A 13,701-nucleotide genomic window follows, 5' to 3' on the forward strand; every position below is an offset into this window, starting at 1 on the left:
TGAAAGCTCAGTATCATTTTTCTATGTCTGCCTGTGCATGTTTCCTCCCCTCACCTTAGAGTATAGTGGGCTGTGTGCCATAGCAATCCATGAAGCTAGAAGTCCACCTTGTCAGAGCAAAATGGATTTGAGCAGTTTTTTCAGTGTGGATGACAAGATCAGGAGGCAGAAGCTAAGTGAAGAAGTAGCTCTTAAGTGGTGAATGAAGCAGATTTCTCTGGTATTAGTGTCTGTACTACGGATTTATGCAAGGTTTATTGAAAGCGCAAATGCATTTTAAAAAATTGTCTCTGAACCTGACTATAAAACCCTTTCATTCAAGCAATAAGATATCTAAAATAAGTTATTTTCTAGAAATATAGAAAGCATGGAGTTAATTAATAAGCTGTGAATAGTTGGAGGTCATCATATCTAACATTTATGGACAAACGACAGGAAACATTAGGAATAATTTGCACACACTTTATGTTATGTTGCACATAGGTTAGGCTTTCCGAACTAGTACTTTCATCAGGTGATAAGTATGGAGACCCTACCTTTGTGGTCAGTGTCTTCACAGGTTTCAGATTGAAGTTATAGTCCAAATGAAGATAATTAAGGTTCTTTCTGTGAATCAACAGGTTTAACATGTTGTAGCCCTGCCGGCACACCTGTAGCCCCACTTCAACCCAGTCAAGCTTTGTGGACTGGAAGAACTTTGTCGCTTTGAATGAGCGGAAAAGATATCTGAGAAAAAAAAATTGCAATATTGATAAATAATGCAGTTTAATTAAGCAATAAAAATCAATCAACTAAAACCTGTTTGCATACCTCTTCTTCTGTGCTTTGGGTGGTCTGTGTTTGAGAGCGTTGAGAACATAATACTTCAGAAGTTTTTGGTAAGACACTCTAACCTTGACTGGCTGACCTGCAGGGCAATGCTCACGATACCTAAGGATAAATACATTATTAAATTACATGTATAGAGCACAACCTTTTTGTTTTCTAGAAGAATTACAGCACTTACCAATTCTTTACAAGTGGTATGTCAACAGCCCGCCGAGTTCGACCAGACCGGAGATTGAATGGACGAGGAGCCCAAAGTAATGCAATGCCATTGGCGGTGTTGTCTGTATACAGAGGTGTTTCTTTGAGGAAGGGCTCCACATATTCTGGCAACTCAAACTCTTCATCATCATCTGGTAAGGGCTCTTGACTCTGAGAAGACAAAGGTAAGAAACCGCTCAGCCCATATGGCATTATAAGAAATGGTGACAGAAAGGTATAGGAAAAAAGTTATAAATAAATATATATATATATATATATATATATATATATATATATATATATATATATATATATATATATATATATATATATATATATATATATATATATATATATATATATATATATATACACACATACATATACACATACACATTTTCACTGCCTTTTTTCCTCATATAAATTGACATCTCTTCTTGCCTCTGCACCACTGAATCTGGAACAGTTTTTCATTTTCTAATGTTATGCCCTCTGTTAATAATGCAGCACATTTTCCTTGTACAGCATTAAACTTGTGGGTGTTTATTTTTCCTCCTGTTTGATGTTGGCCAATCAAAACTCAACCACGCCCACAGAGTTCTATGGTATACGCCCAGTGTGGGAGAAAAAAAAATTGCATCTACAGTATATTTCCAGGGAAGGTGCATAATTTTTAAACGAAGGGGCACAAAAGAAAAACGGTTCCAGAAACAGGGGAGCAGCAGCAATTGGGTTTAAATTAAAAGCCCAGTGAAAAGTTCTTATTAAATAAAATAAGATGATGGTGACATGGTTACTATTAGTGACAACATGAGTTCACAGAAATGACAGATTCTACAATATTTGAGGTTGCGTACCTTTACAGAGTGTCTGTGTGATATGGGATTAATGAGGGGATCGAAATAAAACGCTGGAAGGTCAGGATCCTCCGTTTTAATGAACACCACATTTGGAGTGTGGTACCTGTAAGATGCCAAAGAACACAGTCAGGAGCAAGTTTCTTGCAAATGTGGTTCAGCTTCACATAGGACGTGGCTGGTATCTTACCAAGTCAAGTGCACATGATGGGGCAGATTGTTGTACAGATAGGGGAATGCAATCTTGTACTCTGTGCGGATGGGCTGGCGAATAATGATTTTATTGATGTCATTGAATTCATTCCAGTCTTCATCCCTAAAGATAAAAAAGGGTCAATTACGTAGAAATCAGTATATTAAATAACAAAACCACAGCGGTAAACAAGCCTTCTCTTACTGTAAGTTAATGTCCCGAACCAAAGGCTCAAATTTGGGACCACCAGGAATCGCCATATTCAAAGCCTTTGATGTGAAGAAGGCTTTCAAGTCAAACAAATAAAAGTAGTTATCATCCACTAGATCCGTAAGCAGCTGATTGGCCAGCCGGTACAATGTAGACATCATCGGAAGAGTGAACTGCCAGCGCTGGTATGTTGTACCATTTACATATCTGTAAGGAAAACCCAATAATAAGATGGTTGAACATTAAGCCTCGAGTAAAAGTACATACTCTAAAAGAGGACACTTAACAATACGCTTACTTTCTGTTGTCTCTAAGTGGCTGGTGATCATAGAACCAGTCCATGACCGGAGCGTCCTCCTCATTGTCCAGCTCTAGTTGAATGGCTTCCAGGGGCTCAACATCAAGGATGTTATCAGCGTAATCCAGAGGGGGCTCCTCATCATCAAAAGGAGGGAATCTCATCCTCTTAAAGTGTCGTCGGTCTCGCTTTTCTCTTCTCATCATAATCCACATTGACCTGAGAGAAAACATCAAAGAAAAATGCAACAAGACTGCAAAGGTGTAAACTAACTTCAGTGCTTTGCGTCTAGCAATAGGTGGCGGTATAAGCTCATGGACAATGACATTCATCATCTAATGACACGTCTTCCACCTTAAATCGGGTTGTCATGCCTCAGTAGAAAAGTCTGAAGACACACATTCACTATTCATCTGGGCACATGTACATTTATTTGCACGCTTGCTATCAAGTACCGACTGAACTCCTATGCATTTCTCAATATTCTTCTATTGTGAGACTAGTCGGCATGAGAGTGACTGCAGAATTTTCTTTTGAGAACATAAAACTCCCTCTAAAAATTTTATGAACAAGCACCAAAAATTAGCTCATTGCCAGTCTGTCGGGGACTTTCAGATTGCTCAGACATCTGCCTCGATCAACAAGTGTCCCATCACCAAACTCAGAAAGAGTCCAGCAATGTATAGATGATCACAAGACTTAACACTCTTTTTGTGATGAATTATTCAGCAGTGTGGGGCGGCTATATAATTTAGCCCAGGATGTGCAATAGATTCACCTAAAAAAATCCTAGAGGTAAAAATGCGTTGGGAAACATGTAATGGAAAATATCTAGCGATTTACTTGTAGGGATAGCTGTGGACTGCTAGTTAGGCCTGAGCTATTGGGAACCCTAGGGCCATAGCAGGCATCACAGGGATTTGTACGAAGCATACATGGATGCTCAATATTAACCTGGGAGGATTGGAGTACCAGTGGCATGTACCAGAACCCTGAGCCATAAGACGGGTGAGAACATTCCATCTATTCCACACTATTGCTTTGTTTCCTTGTTATTAATGGATGTGGTTAAGGATGGTAATATGAATTGGTGAGGTTTAAGCACTATTAATACCATCATACGCAACCAAGTCCAGAGGAAATAGAAGATCCAGCGATTAAGGGAAAATAATATTAAAACTTAAAAAAAAAAAACGGAAATACGACTTGGATGTCCATTTAGCGGGATCTTAAAGAGGTCTGACAGCTGATTATCGGGAGCGCTCCAGGTTCCCGATGCAGCTATTCGATAAGCACTATAGCTATTCAGATAAGGACTTACCCGAAGCTATTCGCTCACGCATAACTATAAAGGTTACATAACCTGATGAGACGAGTTTTACATTTACACTGTTCTTTGGATATCAGCACCCTTCTTCTAAGGGATGATCACTATGGGGATTTATTCATCTGCTATTCGAACTAATTGCAGCTTTGATTTTATTTGTTAATTCAGTAAATGTTTCTCGTTATCGCACGTCTCACTAATCGCCAATCCGCAAATATCCCAACACCAAACCCAGAGAGAGTCAAACAATGCAGCGATGATCCCATAAGACTTAAGTACCAAAAAATACAGGAGCCCATGAACTGGCCTACATGTGTCTGCAAGCTATGTCTTAACAACAGGTTCTTGATCACATTTAAATGTCCATACTGATTATTATACATCATTACTCGTGATTAGCGCACATGCTCCGATAAGGTGTAATCCAAGTAACTCGGGTTTGCTCGAATAATATGTTTGCGTCCCGGCGGCTGCATGACTGCGGCTGTTAAAACAGATGCAACACATGCAGGGGGATTGCCTGTTTGTTTCTAACAGCCACAAACCATGCAGCCGCGGGGACTCGAACATATTATGAAGATACTCACATAACACATTATCTGAGCACCTTCGCTAATCATTACCAAACACACACAAACCTCCAAGCTCTTACCCCCATTGTGCTATGTAGACCGGCTCAATAACCCAGGGAATCTCATTGACAAATGAAATGGCTCCTGTGATATGGTACAGCACTGGCACATCTCTGATCTGCTCCCATGGCATGGGCATATTCTCCAGCAGTTTCAGCACGGCATGAGGCATGTACTTCAAAGCTCTGGAAACAAAGACATAGTATTTTCTTGTCATGTAATTCAAGTGATGGAATTCTATTTAATTTTGTATTTATCCACATACTCTCCATGCATTAACCCTTCTATGGCCACTTACCCAAGATAGACTCTCTTATCATGCCGGAACTTTCTGTTGGTCATGTCTCCGTGGTCGCGGATGATTTTACGGACATGTTCTGGTGGCATGTCCTCCTTCTGAGCATCCACAAAGCCAAATTTCCTTTTTTCTGCATAACGCTTGGCCTGTAACTGCTGCCATTTCCGGGCTAAAAAAATGTAGTGAAGATAACAAATGATTTTGGGGTTTCCACACCTTCTCTTTTACCCCAATAGAGCCATATGTCTGGTTCACTGCTAATGCTTTACTGCTCACCCTTCTCCTGCAACTTCTCCTCAGACATGTAATCAGGTGCTACAGGTGGGATTCCAGGAATTGGGGGTAGCCCCGGCCTATAGGGAAACACCCCAGCCATGGTGCGTCAAGCTGAAAAAAAGAAAAAAATGACATGGGTCCAATGAATAAAAACAAAAAAAACATACAAAGAGTAAATAGATGACACCCTAACGCAAAGCCATCACCTACGAAAGCAGAGAGTCTAACTTCTTGAAAACCCACCAACCTTGAGCATGGAGAGATCACAGTGCTAATTTAGCATTGCATCCTCCTCATGGTGCCACCCAGATGTGCAGAAAAATAAGCTCAATTCACTTAAATAGGGCAGTAGTAATGCAGATCAATAGCAATGCCCCTGTGCAAAACTATTAAGGTGACTAAAAGGGACGCTATCAGAAAATTCCAAATATAAAAAAGCTTTTAAACAGGAAAACTTAGACAAAAATGAGACAGAAGTTTTAAAGTGAATGTGCTCTATGGGTCAGTACACCACTCTATGAATGATAGGTGGCATCTCAGGACATAGACTGATCTGATGCACTTTGCAGCCCGATAATATTTTCAGATGATCGGTTACACTGTAAAACTTTGCATCAGTACTACACATTTATAACATACGTCGTGATAAAGTTCTTTGAAACGGAGAAGATTGTACCTTCCTTCTTCCTCCTGTCCATCTGCCCTATTAATGCTCATCACTGGCCATGTCCACCATTCCTTCTTCCTCCTGTCCCTCTGCCCCAGTAATGCTTATCGCTGGCCATGTCCGCCATTCCTTCTTCCTCCTCTGCCCCATTAATGCTCATCACTGGCCATGTCCACCATTCCTTCTTCCTCCTGTCCCTCTGCCCCAGTAATGCTTATCGCTGGCCATGTCCGCCATTCCTTCTTCCTCCTCTGCCCCATTAATGCTTATCACTGGCCATGTCCGCCATTCCTTCTTCCTCCTGTCCCGCTGCCCCAGTAATGCTTATCGCTGGCCATGTCCGCCATTCCTTCTTCCTCCTCTGCCCCATTAATGCTCATCACTGGCCATGTCCGCCATTCCTTCTTCCTCCTGTCCCTCTGCCCCAGTAATGCTTATCGCTGGCCATGTCCGCCATTCCTTCTTCCTCCTCTGCCCCATTAATGCTTATCACTGGCCATGTCCACCATTCCTTCTTCCTCCTGTCCCTCTGCCCCAGTAATGCTTATCGCTGGCCATGTCCGCCATTCCTTCTTCCTCCTCTGCCCCATTAATGCTTATCACTGGCCATGTCCGCCATTCCTTCTTCCTCCTGTCCCTCTGCCCCAGTAATGCTTATCGCTGGCCATGTCCGCCATTCCTTCTTCCTCCTCTGCCCCATTAATGCTCATCACTGGCCATGTCCACCATTCCTTCTTCCTCCTGTCCCTCTGCCCCAGTAATGCTTATTGCTGGCCATGTCCGCCATTCCTTCTTCCTCCTCTGCCCCATTAATGCTTATCGCTGGCCACTCTGCCCCATTAACGCTTATCGCTGGCCATGTCCGCCATTCATTCTTTCTTCTGTCCCTCTGCCCCATTAATGCTTATCGCTGGCCATGTCCATCATTGCTTCTTCCTCCTCTGCCCCAGTAATGCTTATCACTGGCCATGTCTGCCATTCCTTCTTTCTTCTGTCCCTCTGCCCCATTAATGCTTATCATTGGCCATGTCCGCCATTCCTTCTTCCTCCTCTGTCCCAGTAATGCTTATCGCTGGCCATGTCCGCCATTCCTTCTTCCTCCTCTGCCCCAGTAATGCTTATCGCTGGCCATGTCCGCCATTCCTTCTTCCTCCTCTGCCCCAGTAATGTTTATCACTGGCCATGTCCGCCATTCCGTCTTCCTCCTCTGCCCCATTAATGCTCATCACTGGCCATGTCCGCCATTCCTTCTTCCTCCTGTCCCTCTGCCCCAGTAATGCTTATCGCTGGCCATGTCCGCCATTCCTTCTTCCTCCTCTGCCCCATTAATGCTCATCACTGGCCATGTCCACCATTCCTTCTTCCTCCTGTCCCTCTGCCCCAGTAATGCTTATCGCTGGCCATGTCCGCCATTCCTTCTTCCTCCTCTGCCCCATTAATGCTTATCACTGGCCATGTCCGCCATTCCTTCTTCCTCCTGTCCCGCTGCCCCAGTAATGCTTATCGCTGGCCATGTCCGCCATTCCTTCTTCCTCCTCTGCCCCATTAATGCTCATCACTGGCCATGTCCGCCATTCCTTCTTCCTCCTGTCCCTCTGCCCCAGTAATGCTTATCGCTGGCCATGTCCGCCATTCCTTCTTCCTCCTCTGCCCCATTAATGCTTATCACTGGCCATGTCCACCATTCCTTCTTCCTCCTGTCCCTCTGCCCCAGTAATGCTTATCGCTGGCCATGTCCGCCATTCCTTCTTCCTCCTCTGCCCCATTAATGCTTATCACTGGCCATGTCCGCCATTCCTTCTTCCTCCTGTCCCTCTGCCCCAGTAATGCTTATCGCTGGCCATGTCCGCCATTCCTTCTTCCTCCTCTGCCCCATTAATGCTCATCACTGGCCATGTCCACCATTCCTTCTTCCTCCTGTCCCTCTGCCCCAGTAATGCTTATTGCTGGCCATGTCCGCCATTCCTTCTTCCTCCTCTGCCCCATTAATGCTTATCGCTGGCCACTCTGCCCCATTAACGCTTATCGCTGGCCATGTCCGCCATTCATTCTTTCTTCTGTCCCTCTGCCCCATTAATGCTTATCGCTGGCCATGTCCATCATTGCTTCTTCCTCCTCTGCCCCAGTAATGCTTATCACTGGCCATGTCTGCCATTCCTTCTTTCTTCTGTCCCTCTGCCCCATTAATGCTTATCATTGGCCATGTCCGCCATTCCTTCTTCCTCCTCTGTCCCAGTAATGCTTATCGCTGGCCATGTCCGCCATTCCTTCTTCCTCCTCTGCCCCAGTAATGCTTATCGCTGGCCATGTCCGCCATTCCTTCTTCCTCCTCTGCCCCAGTAATGTTTATCACTGGCCATGTCCGCCATTCCGTCTTCCTCCTCTGCCCCATTAATGCTCATCACTGGCCATGTCCGCCATTCCTTCTTCCTCCTGTCCCTCTGCCCCAGTAATGCTTATCGCTGGCCATGTCCGCCATTCCTTCTTCCTCCTCTGCCCCATTAATGCTTATCGCTGGCCATGTCCGCCATTGCTTCTTCCTCCTCTGCCCCAGTAATGCTTATCACTGGCCATGTCCGCCATTCCTTCTTTCTTCTGTCCCTCTGCCCCATTAATGCTTATCACTGGCCATGTCCGCCATTCCTTCTTCCTCCTCTGTCCCAGTAATGCTTATCGCTGGCCATGTCCGCCATTCCTTCTTCCTCCTCTGTCCCAGTAATGCTTATCGCTGGCCATGTCCGCCATTCCTTCTTCCTCCTCTGCCCCAGTAATGCTTATCACTGGCCATGTCTGCCATTCCTTCTTTCTTCTGTCCCTCTGCCCCATTAATGCTTATCATTGGCCATGTCCGCCATTCCTTCTTCCTCCTCTGCCCCAGTAATGCTTATCGCTGGCCATGTCTGCCATTCCTTCTTCCTCCTCTGCCCCAGTAATGTTTATCACTGGCCATGTCCGCCATTCCTTCTTCCTCCTCTGCCCCAGTAATGTTTATCACTGGCCATGTCCGCCATTCCTTCTTCCTCCTGTCCCTCTGCCCCATTAATGCTTATCGCTGGCCATGTCCGCCATTCCTTCTTCCTCCTCTGCCCCAGTAATGCTTATCGCTGGCCATGTCCGCCATTCCTTCTTCCTCCTCTGCCCCAGTAATGTTTATCGCTGGCCATGTCCGCCATTCCTTCTTCCTCCTCTGCCCCAGTAATGCTTATCGCTGGCCATGTCCGCCATTCCTTCTTCCTCCTCTGCCCCAGTAATGTTTATCGCTGGCCATGTCCGCCATTCCTTCTTCCTCCTCTGCCCCAGTAATGCTTATCGCTGGCCATGTCCGCCATTCCTTCTTCCTCCTCTGCCCCAGTAATGTTTATCGCTGGCCATGTCCGCCATTCCTTCTTCCTCCTCTGCCCCAGTAATGCTTATCGCTGGCCATGTCCGCCATTCCTTCTTCCTCCTCTGCCCCATTAATGCTCATCACTGGCCATGTCCACCATTCCTTCTTCCTCCTGTCCCTCTGCCCCATTAATGCTTATCGCTGGCCATGTCCGCCATTCCTTCTTCCTCCTCTGCCCCAGTAATGTTTATCACTGGCCATGTCCGCCATTCCTTCTTCCTCCTCTGCCCCAGTAATGCTTATCGCTGGCCATGTCCGCCATTCCTTCTTCCTCCTCTGCCCCATTAATGCTCATCACTGGCCATGTCCACCATTCCTTCTTCCTCCTGTCCCTCTGCCCCAGTAATGCTTATCGCTGGCCATGTCCGCCATTCCTTCTTCCTCCTCTGCCCCATTAATGCTCATCGCTGGCCATGTCCGCCATTCCTTCTTCCTCCTCTGCCCCATTAATGCTCATCACTGGCCATGTCCACCATTCCTTCTTCCTCCTGTCCCTCTGCCCCATTAATGCTTATCGCTGGCCATGTCCGCCATTCCTTCTTCCTCCTCTGCCCCAGTAATGTTTATCACTAGCCATGTCCGCCATTCCTTCTTCCTCCTCTGCCCCAGTAATGCTTATCGCTGGCCATGTCCGCCATTCCTTCTTCCTCCTCTGCCCCATTAATGCTCATCACTGGCCATGTCCGCCATTCCTTCTTCCTCCTCTGTCCCAGTAATGTTTATCACTGGCCATGTCCGCTATTCCTTCTTCCTCCTCTGCCCCAGTAATGCTTATCGCTGGCCATGTCCGCCATTCCTTCTTCCTCCTCTGCCCCATTAATGCTCATCACTGGCCATGTCCACCATTCCTTCTTCCTCCTGTCCCTCTGCCCCAGTAATGCTTATCGCTGGCCATGTCCGCCATTGCTTCTTCCTCCTCTGCCCCATTAACGCTTATCGCTGGCCATGTCCGCCATTCATTCTTTCTTCTGTCCATCTTCCCCATTAATGCTTATCACTGGCCATGTCCGCCATTCCTTCTTCCTCCTCTGTCCCAGTAATGTTTATCACTGGCCATGCTTGCCATTCCTTCTTCCTCCTCTGCCCCAGTAATGCTTATCATTGGCCATGTCCGCCATTCCTTCTTCCTCCTCTGCCCCAGTAATGCTTATCATTGGCCATGTCCGCGATTCCTTCTTCCTCCTCTGCCCCATTAATGCTTATCGCTGGCCATGTCCGCTATTCCTTCTTCCTCCTCTGCCCCATTAATGCTTATCGCTGGCCATGTCCGCCATTCCTTCTTCCTCCTCTGCCCCATTAATGCTTATCGCTGGCCATGTCTGCCATTCCTTCTTCCTCCTCTGCCCCATTAATGCTTATCGCTGGCCATGTCTGCCATTCCTTCTTCCTCCTCTGCCCCATTAATGCTTATCGCTGGCCATGTCCGCCATTCCTTCTTCCTCCTCTGCCCCAGTAATGCTCATCATTGACCATGTCCGCCATTCCTTCTTCCTCCTCTGCCCCATTAATGCTTATCACTGGCCATGTCCGCCATTCCTTCTTTCTTTTGTCCCATTAATGCTTATCGCTGGCCATGTCCGCCATTCCTTCTTCCTCCTCTGCCCCAGTAATGCTCATCATTGACCATGTCCGCCATTCCTTCTTCCTCCTCTGCCCCATTAATGCTTATCGCTGGCCATGTCTGCCATTCCTTCTTCCTCCTCTGCCCCATTAATGCTTATCGCTGGCCATGTCCGCCATTCCTTCTTCCTCCTCTGCCCCAGTAATGCTCATCATTGACCATGTCCGCCATTCCTTCTTCCTCCTCTGCCCCATTAATGCTTATCACTGGCCATGTCTGCCATTCCTTCTTCCTCCTCTGCCCCATTAATGCTTATCGCTGGCCATGTCTGCCATTCCTTCTTCCTCCTCTGCCCCATTAATGCTTATCGCTGGCCATGTCCGCCATTCCTTCTTCCTCCTCTGCCCCAGTAATGCTCATCATTGACCATGTCCGCCATTCCTTCTTCCTCCTCTGCCCCATTAATGCTTATCACTGGCCATGTCCGCCATTCCTTCTTTCTTTTGTCCCATTAATGCTTATCGCTGGCCATGTCCGCCATTCCTTCTTCCTCCTCTGCCCCAGTAATGCTCATCATTGACCATGTCCGCCATTCCTTCTTCCTCCTCTGCCCCATTAATGCTTATCGCTGGCCATGTCTGCCATTCCTTCTTCCTCCTCTGCCCCATTAATGCTTATCGCTGGCCATGTCCGCCATTCCTTCTTCCTCCTCTGCCCCAGTAATGCTCATCATTGACCATGTCCGCCATTCCTTCTTCCTCCTCTGCCCCATTAATGCTTATCGCTGGCCATGTCTGCCATTCCTTCTTCCTCCTCTGCCCCAGTAATGCTTATCACTGGCCATGTCCGCCATTCCTTCTTCCTCCTGTCCCTCTGCCCCAGTAATGCTCATCATTGACCATGTCCGCCATTTCTTCTTCCTCCTGTCCCTCTGCCCCATTCAATAGAATTAAGCTGCACTGCAATTTTCTCTGCAGGAGATCATCATTGTGCAGGAAAAAGGCAGCGAGGGGCTGCAGTCCGGGGAAGGACAGGAAACAAGCTATGGCACCTCCTGACCTGCCGTCAGCACCCGGCTATAGGAGCACAGCACGCTACTACACGGAACACCGCGCTCCTAGTGATCCAGGACACAGGTCCTCACCGCACCAGGTCCAGGAGCTTCTCCCGCACCTTAGGCCTGAAGCCTCTGCCCACACATGTCCAGGATCCAACATGGCCGCAAGTGACACATCATACAGAGCTAACCTGCAGCGCTCCCTGCGGTACGAACCTGCCCGTCCGCCTCCTCTCCTCCGTCCTTATCGGTCAGATCCGCCACCAGAACAACTCCGATGGCGGCTAATCGCAGCGCACACGATTCGGACGGTGACCCGGATGTAGAAAGATGCAACAAGCGTCAGCACGCAGAGATCTGCACCAATAGGATGACGGCGCGGCTGCGAACCCGGAAGTGATAACATCGGAAGGAGGCGGTGTCGTGTGTGCTAGCAGGGTAGAGTGCGCCTAGTTGTGCTTGTCTGGCCTGGCGGTCACAGTCGGCGGTGTTGTGCCGGTTGGCAGGGTCCGTGCTCTCCTCGTTATTAACCCTTTCACGGGCACATCGTGTTCTTTTTATCTTTTCCTCTGAAACAAATGTTAATTTCCCACCCTCACTGCCGCATGAGGGGTGTTTTTTTGGAACGACTTGTTTTTAATGACACCATTCACTTTACCATATAATGTGCTGAAAAACGGGAACAAATCCAAATACGAGGAATTGAAGAAAAAGAGAAACTATTTTGCTATTGTTCTTTGGTGTCCTTTGTAAGGAGGTGATTGTGTGGTAGAAATGATCAGTACCCCTGATTGTCCGGGCCAGAGCGATGGTGGCGATGCCAAACATATAGGGGTTTATTGGATTCGTGGCTTAAAGACATTATTATTATTATTTATTGTTATAGCGCCATTTATTTCATGGCGCTTTCCATGTGAGGAGGGGTGTACATAATGAAAACAAGTACAATAATCTTGAACAATACAAGTCACAACTGATACAGGGGAGAGAGAGGAGCCTGCCCGCGAGGGCTCACAATCTACAAGGGATGGGTGAGGATACAGTAGGTGAGGATAGAGCTGGTTGTACAGTGGTTTGGTCCATCGGTGGTTACTGCAGGTTGTAGGCTTGTCGGAAGAGGTGGGTCTTCAGGTTCTTTTTGAAGGTTTCGATGGTAGGCGAGTCTGATATGTTGGGGGTAGAGGGTTCCAGAGTAGGGGGGAGGCGCAGGAGAAATCTTGTATGCGATTGTGGGAAGAGGAGATAAGAGGGGAGTAAAGAAGGAGATCTTGTGAGGATCGGAGGTTGCGTGCAGGTAAGTACCGGGAGACGAGGTCACAGATGTAAAAAAAAAAAAAAATCCTCAGGTTTGTGTTTCCGGCCTCAGCTTGTGATTTGCTTTCTCAACGCTGCCTGAATGAGGCCTTGTTACTTGTTGGTGCGTCCAGAGCTGCGGTAACTCTGCTGCCGCCCCTACCTCATATTTACTGCTTTGTATTGTCATTACTGAGGTAAAACGACCAAAAGAAAAGCCGCAGTTCTGCTGTTTGTGGCCTTTTCTATGTGTTCACCTCATAGGTAATAATTTTGTTTATAGTTTGATCATTTGGGCTTGGATGACCTCGGAGACAGAGCTGTGCAGGCAGTAAGCCAAACCTCCGGCTACAGGACCCTGACCCCACAGCAGTGGTCATTAATGAGCATGTGCATAAAGTGCAGCACAGATTCATCTCATCTACGACCGCACAGCCCTGATCACTGCTGAGCATGTACATAAAGTAACATAGTTATTAAGGTTGAAGGAAGACTTTAAGTCCATCTAGTTCAACCCATAGCCTAACCTAACTTGCCCTAACATGTTGAACCAGAGGAAGGCAAAAAAAACCCATGTGGCAAATAGTAAGCTCCACTTTGGGGAAAAAAATTTCCCGACTC

General features: G+C 47.0%; 1 protein-coding gene across 2 annotated transcripts in view; it reads right to left on the reverse strand.

Moving 5' to 3' along the window:
- The window catches only part of PRPF8 (pre-mRNA processing factor 8), a 32,816-nt gene extending 20,696 nt beyond the window's left edge, over window positions 1-12,120 (reverse strand). The window contains exons 1-11 of one of the 2 annotated variants that reach the window (XM_069761345.1): window positions 12,004-12,120; window positions 5,118-5,228; window positions 4,842-5,010; window positions 4,564-4,728; window positions 2,585-2,803; window positions 2,281-2,493; window positions 2,074-2,199; window positions 1,884-1,989; window positions 1,007-1,197; window positions 811-930; window positions 537-726 (exon numbers count right to left, since the gene is read on the reverse strand). In XM_069761345.1, coding sequence (XP_069617446.1) covers window positions 537-726; window positions 811-930; window positions 1,007-1,197; window positions 1,884-1,989; window positions 2,074-2,199; window positions 2,281-2,493; window positions 2,585-2,803; window positions 4,564-4,728; window positions 4,842-5,010; window positions 5,118-5,217 — 1,599 coding nt within the window. In that variant the 5' untranslated portion in view covers window positions 5,218-5,228; window positions 12,004-12,120. Of the gene's footprint in view, window positions 1-536; window positions 727-810; window positions 931-1,006; window positions 1,198-1,883; window positions 1,990-2,073; window positions 2,200-2,280; window positions 2,494-2,584; window positions 2,804-4,563; window positions 4,729-4,841; window positions 5,011-5,117; window positions 5,229-11,978 lie in introns of both variants that reach the window. The other variant, XM_069761346.1, reaches the window with a different exon arrangement.
- Window positions 12,121-13,701: the final 1,581 nt, after the last annotated feature.

This window comes from Ranitomeya imitator, chromosome 3 (assembly GCF_032444005.1).
Source record: "Ranitomeya imitator isolate aRanImi1 chromosome 3, aRanImi1.pri, whole genome shotgun sequence".
Lineage (NCBI taxonomy): Eukaryota > Metazoa > Chordata > Amphibia > Anura > Dendrobatidae > Ranitomeya > Ranitomeya imitator.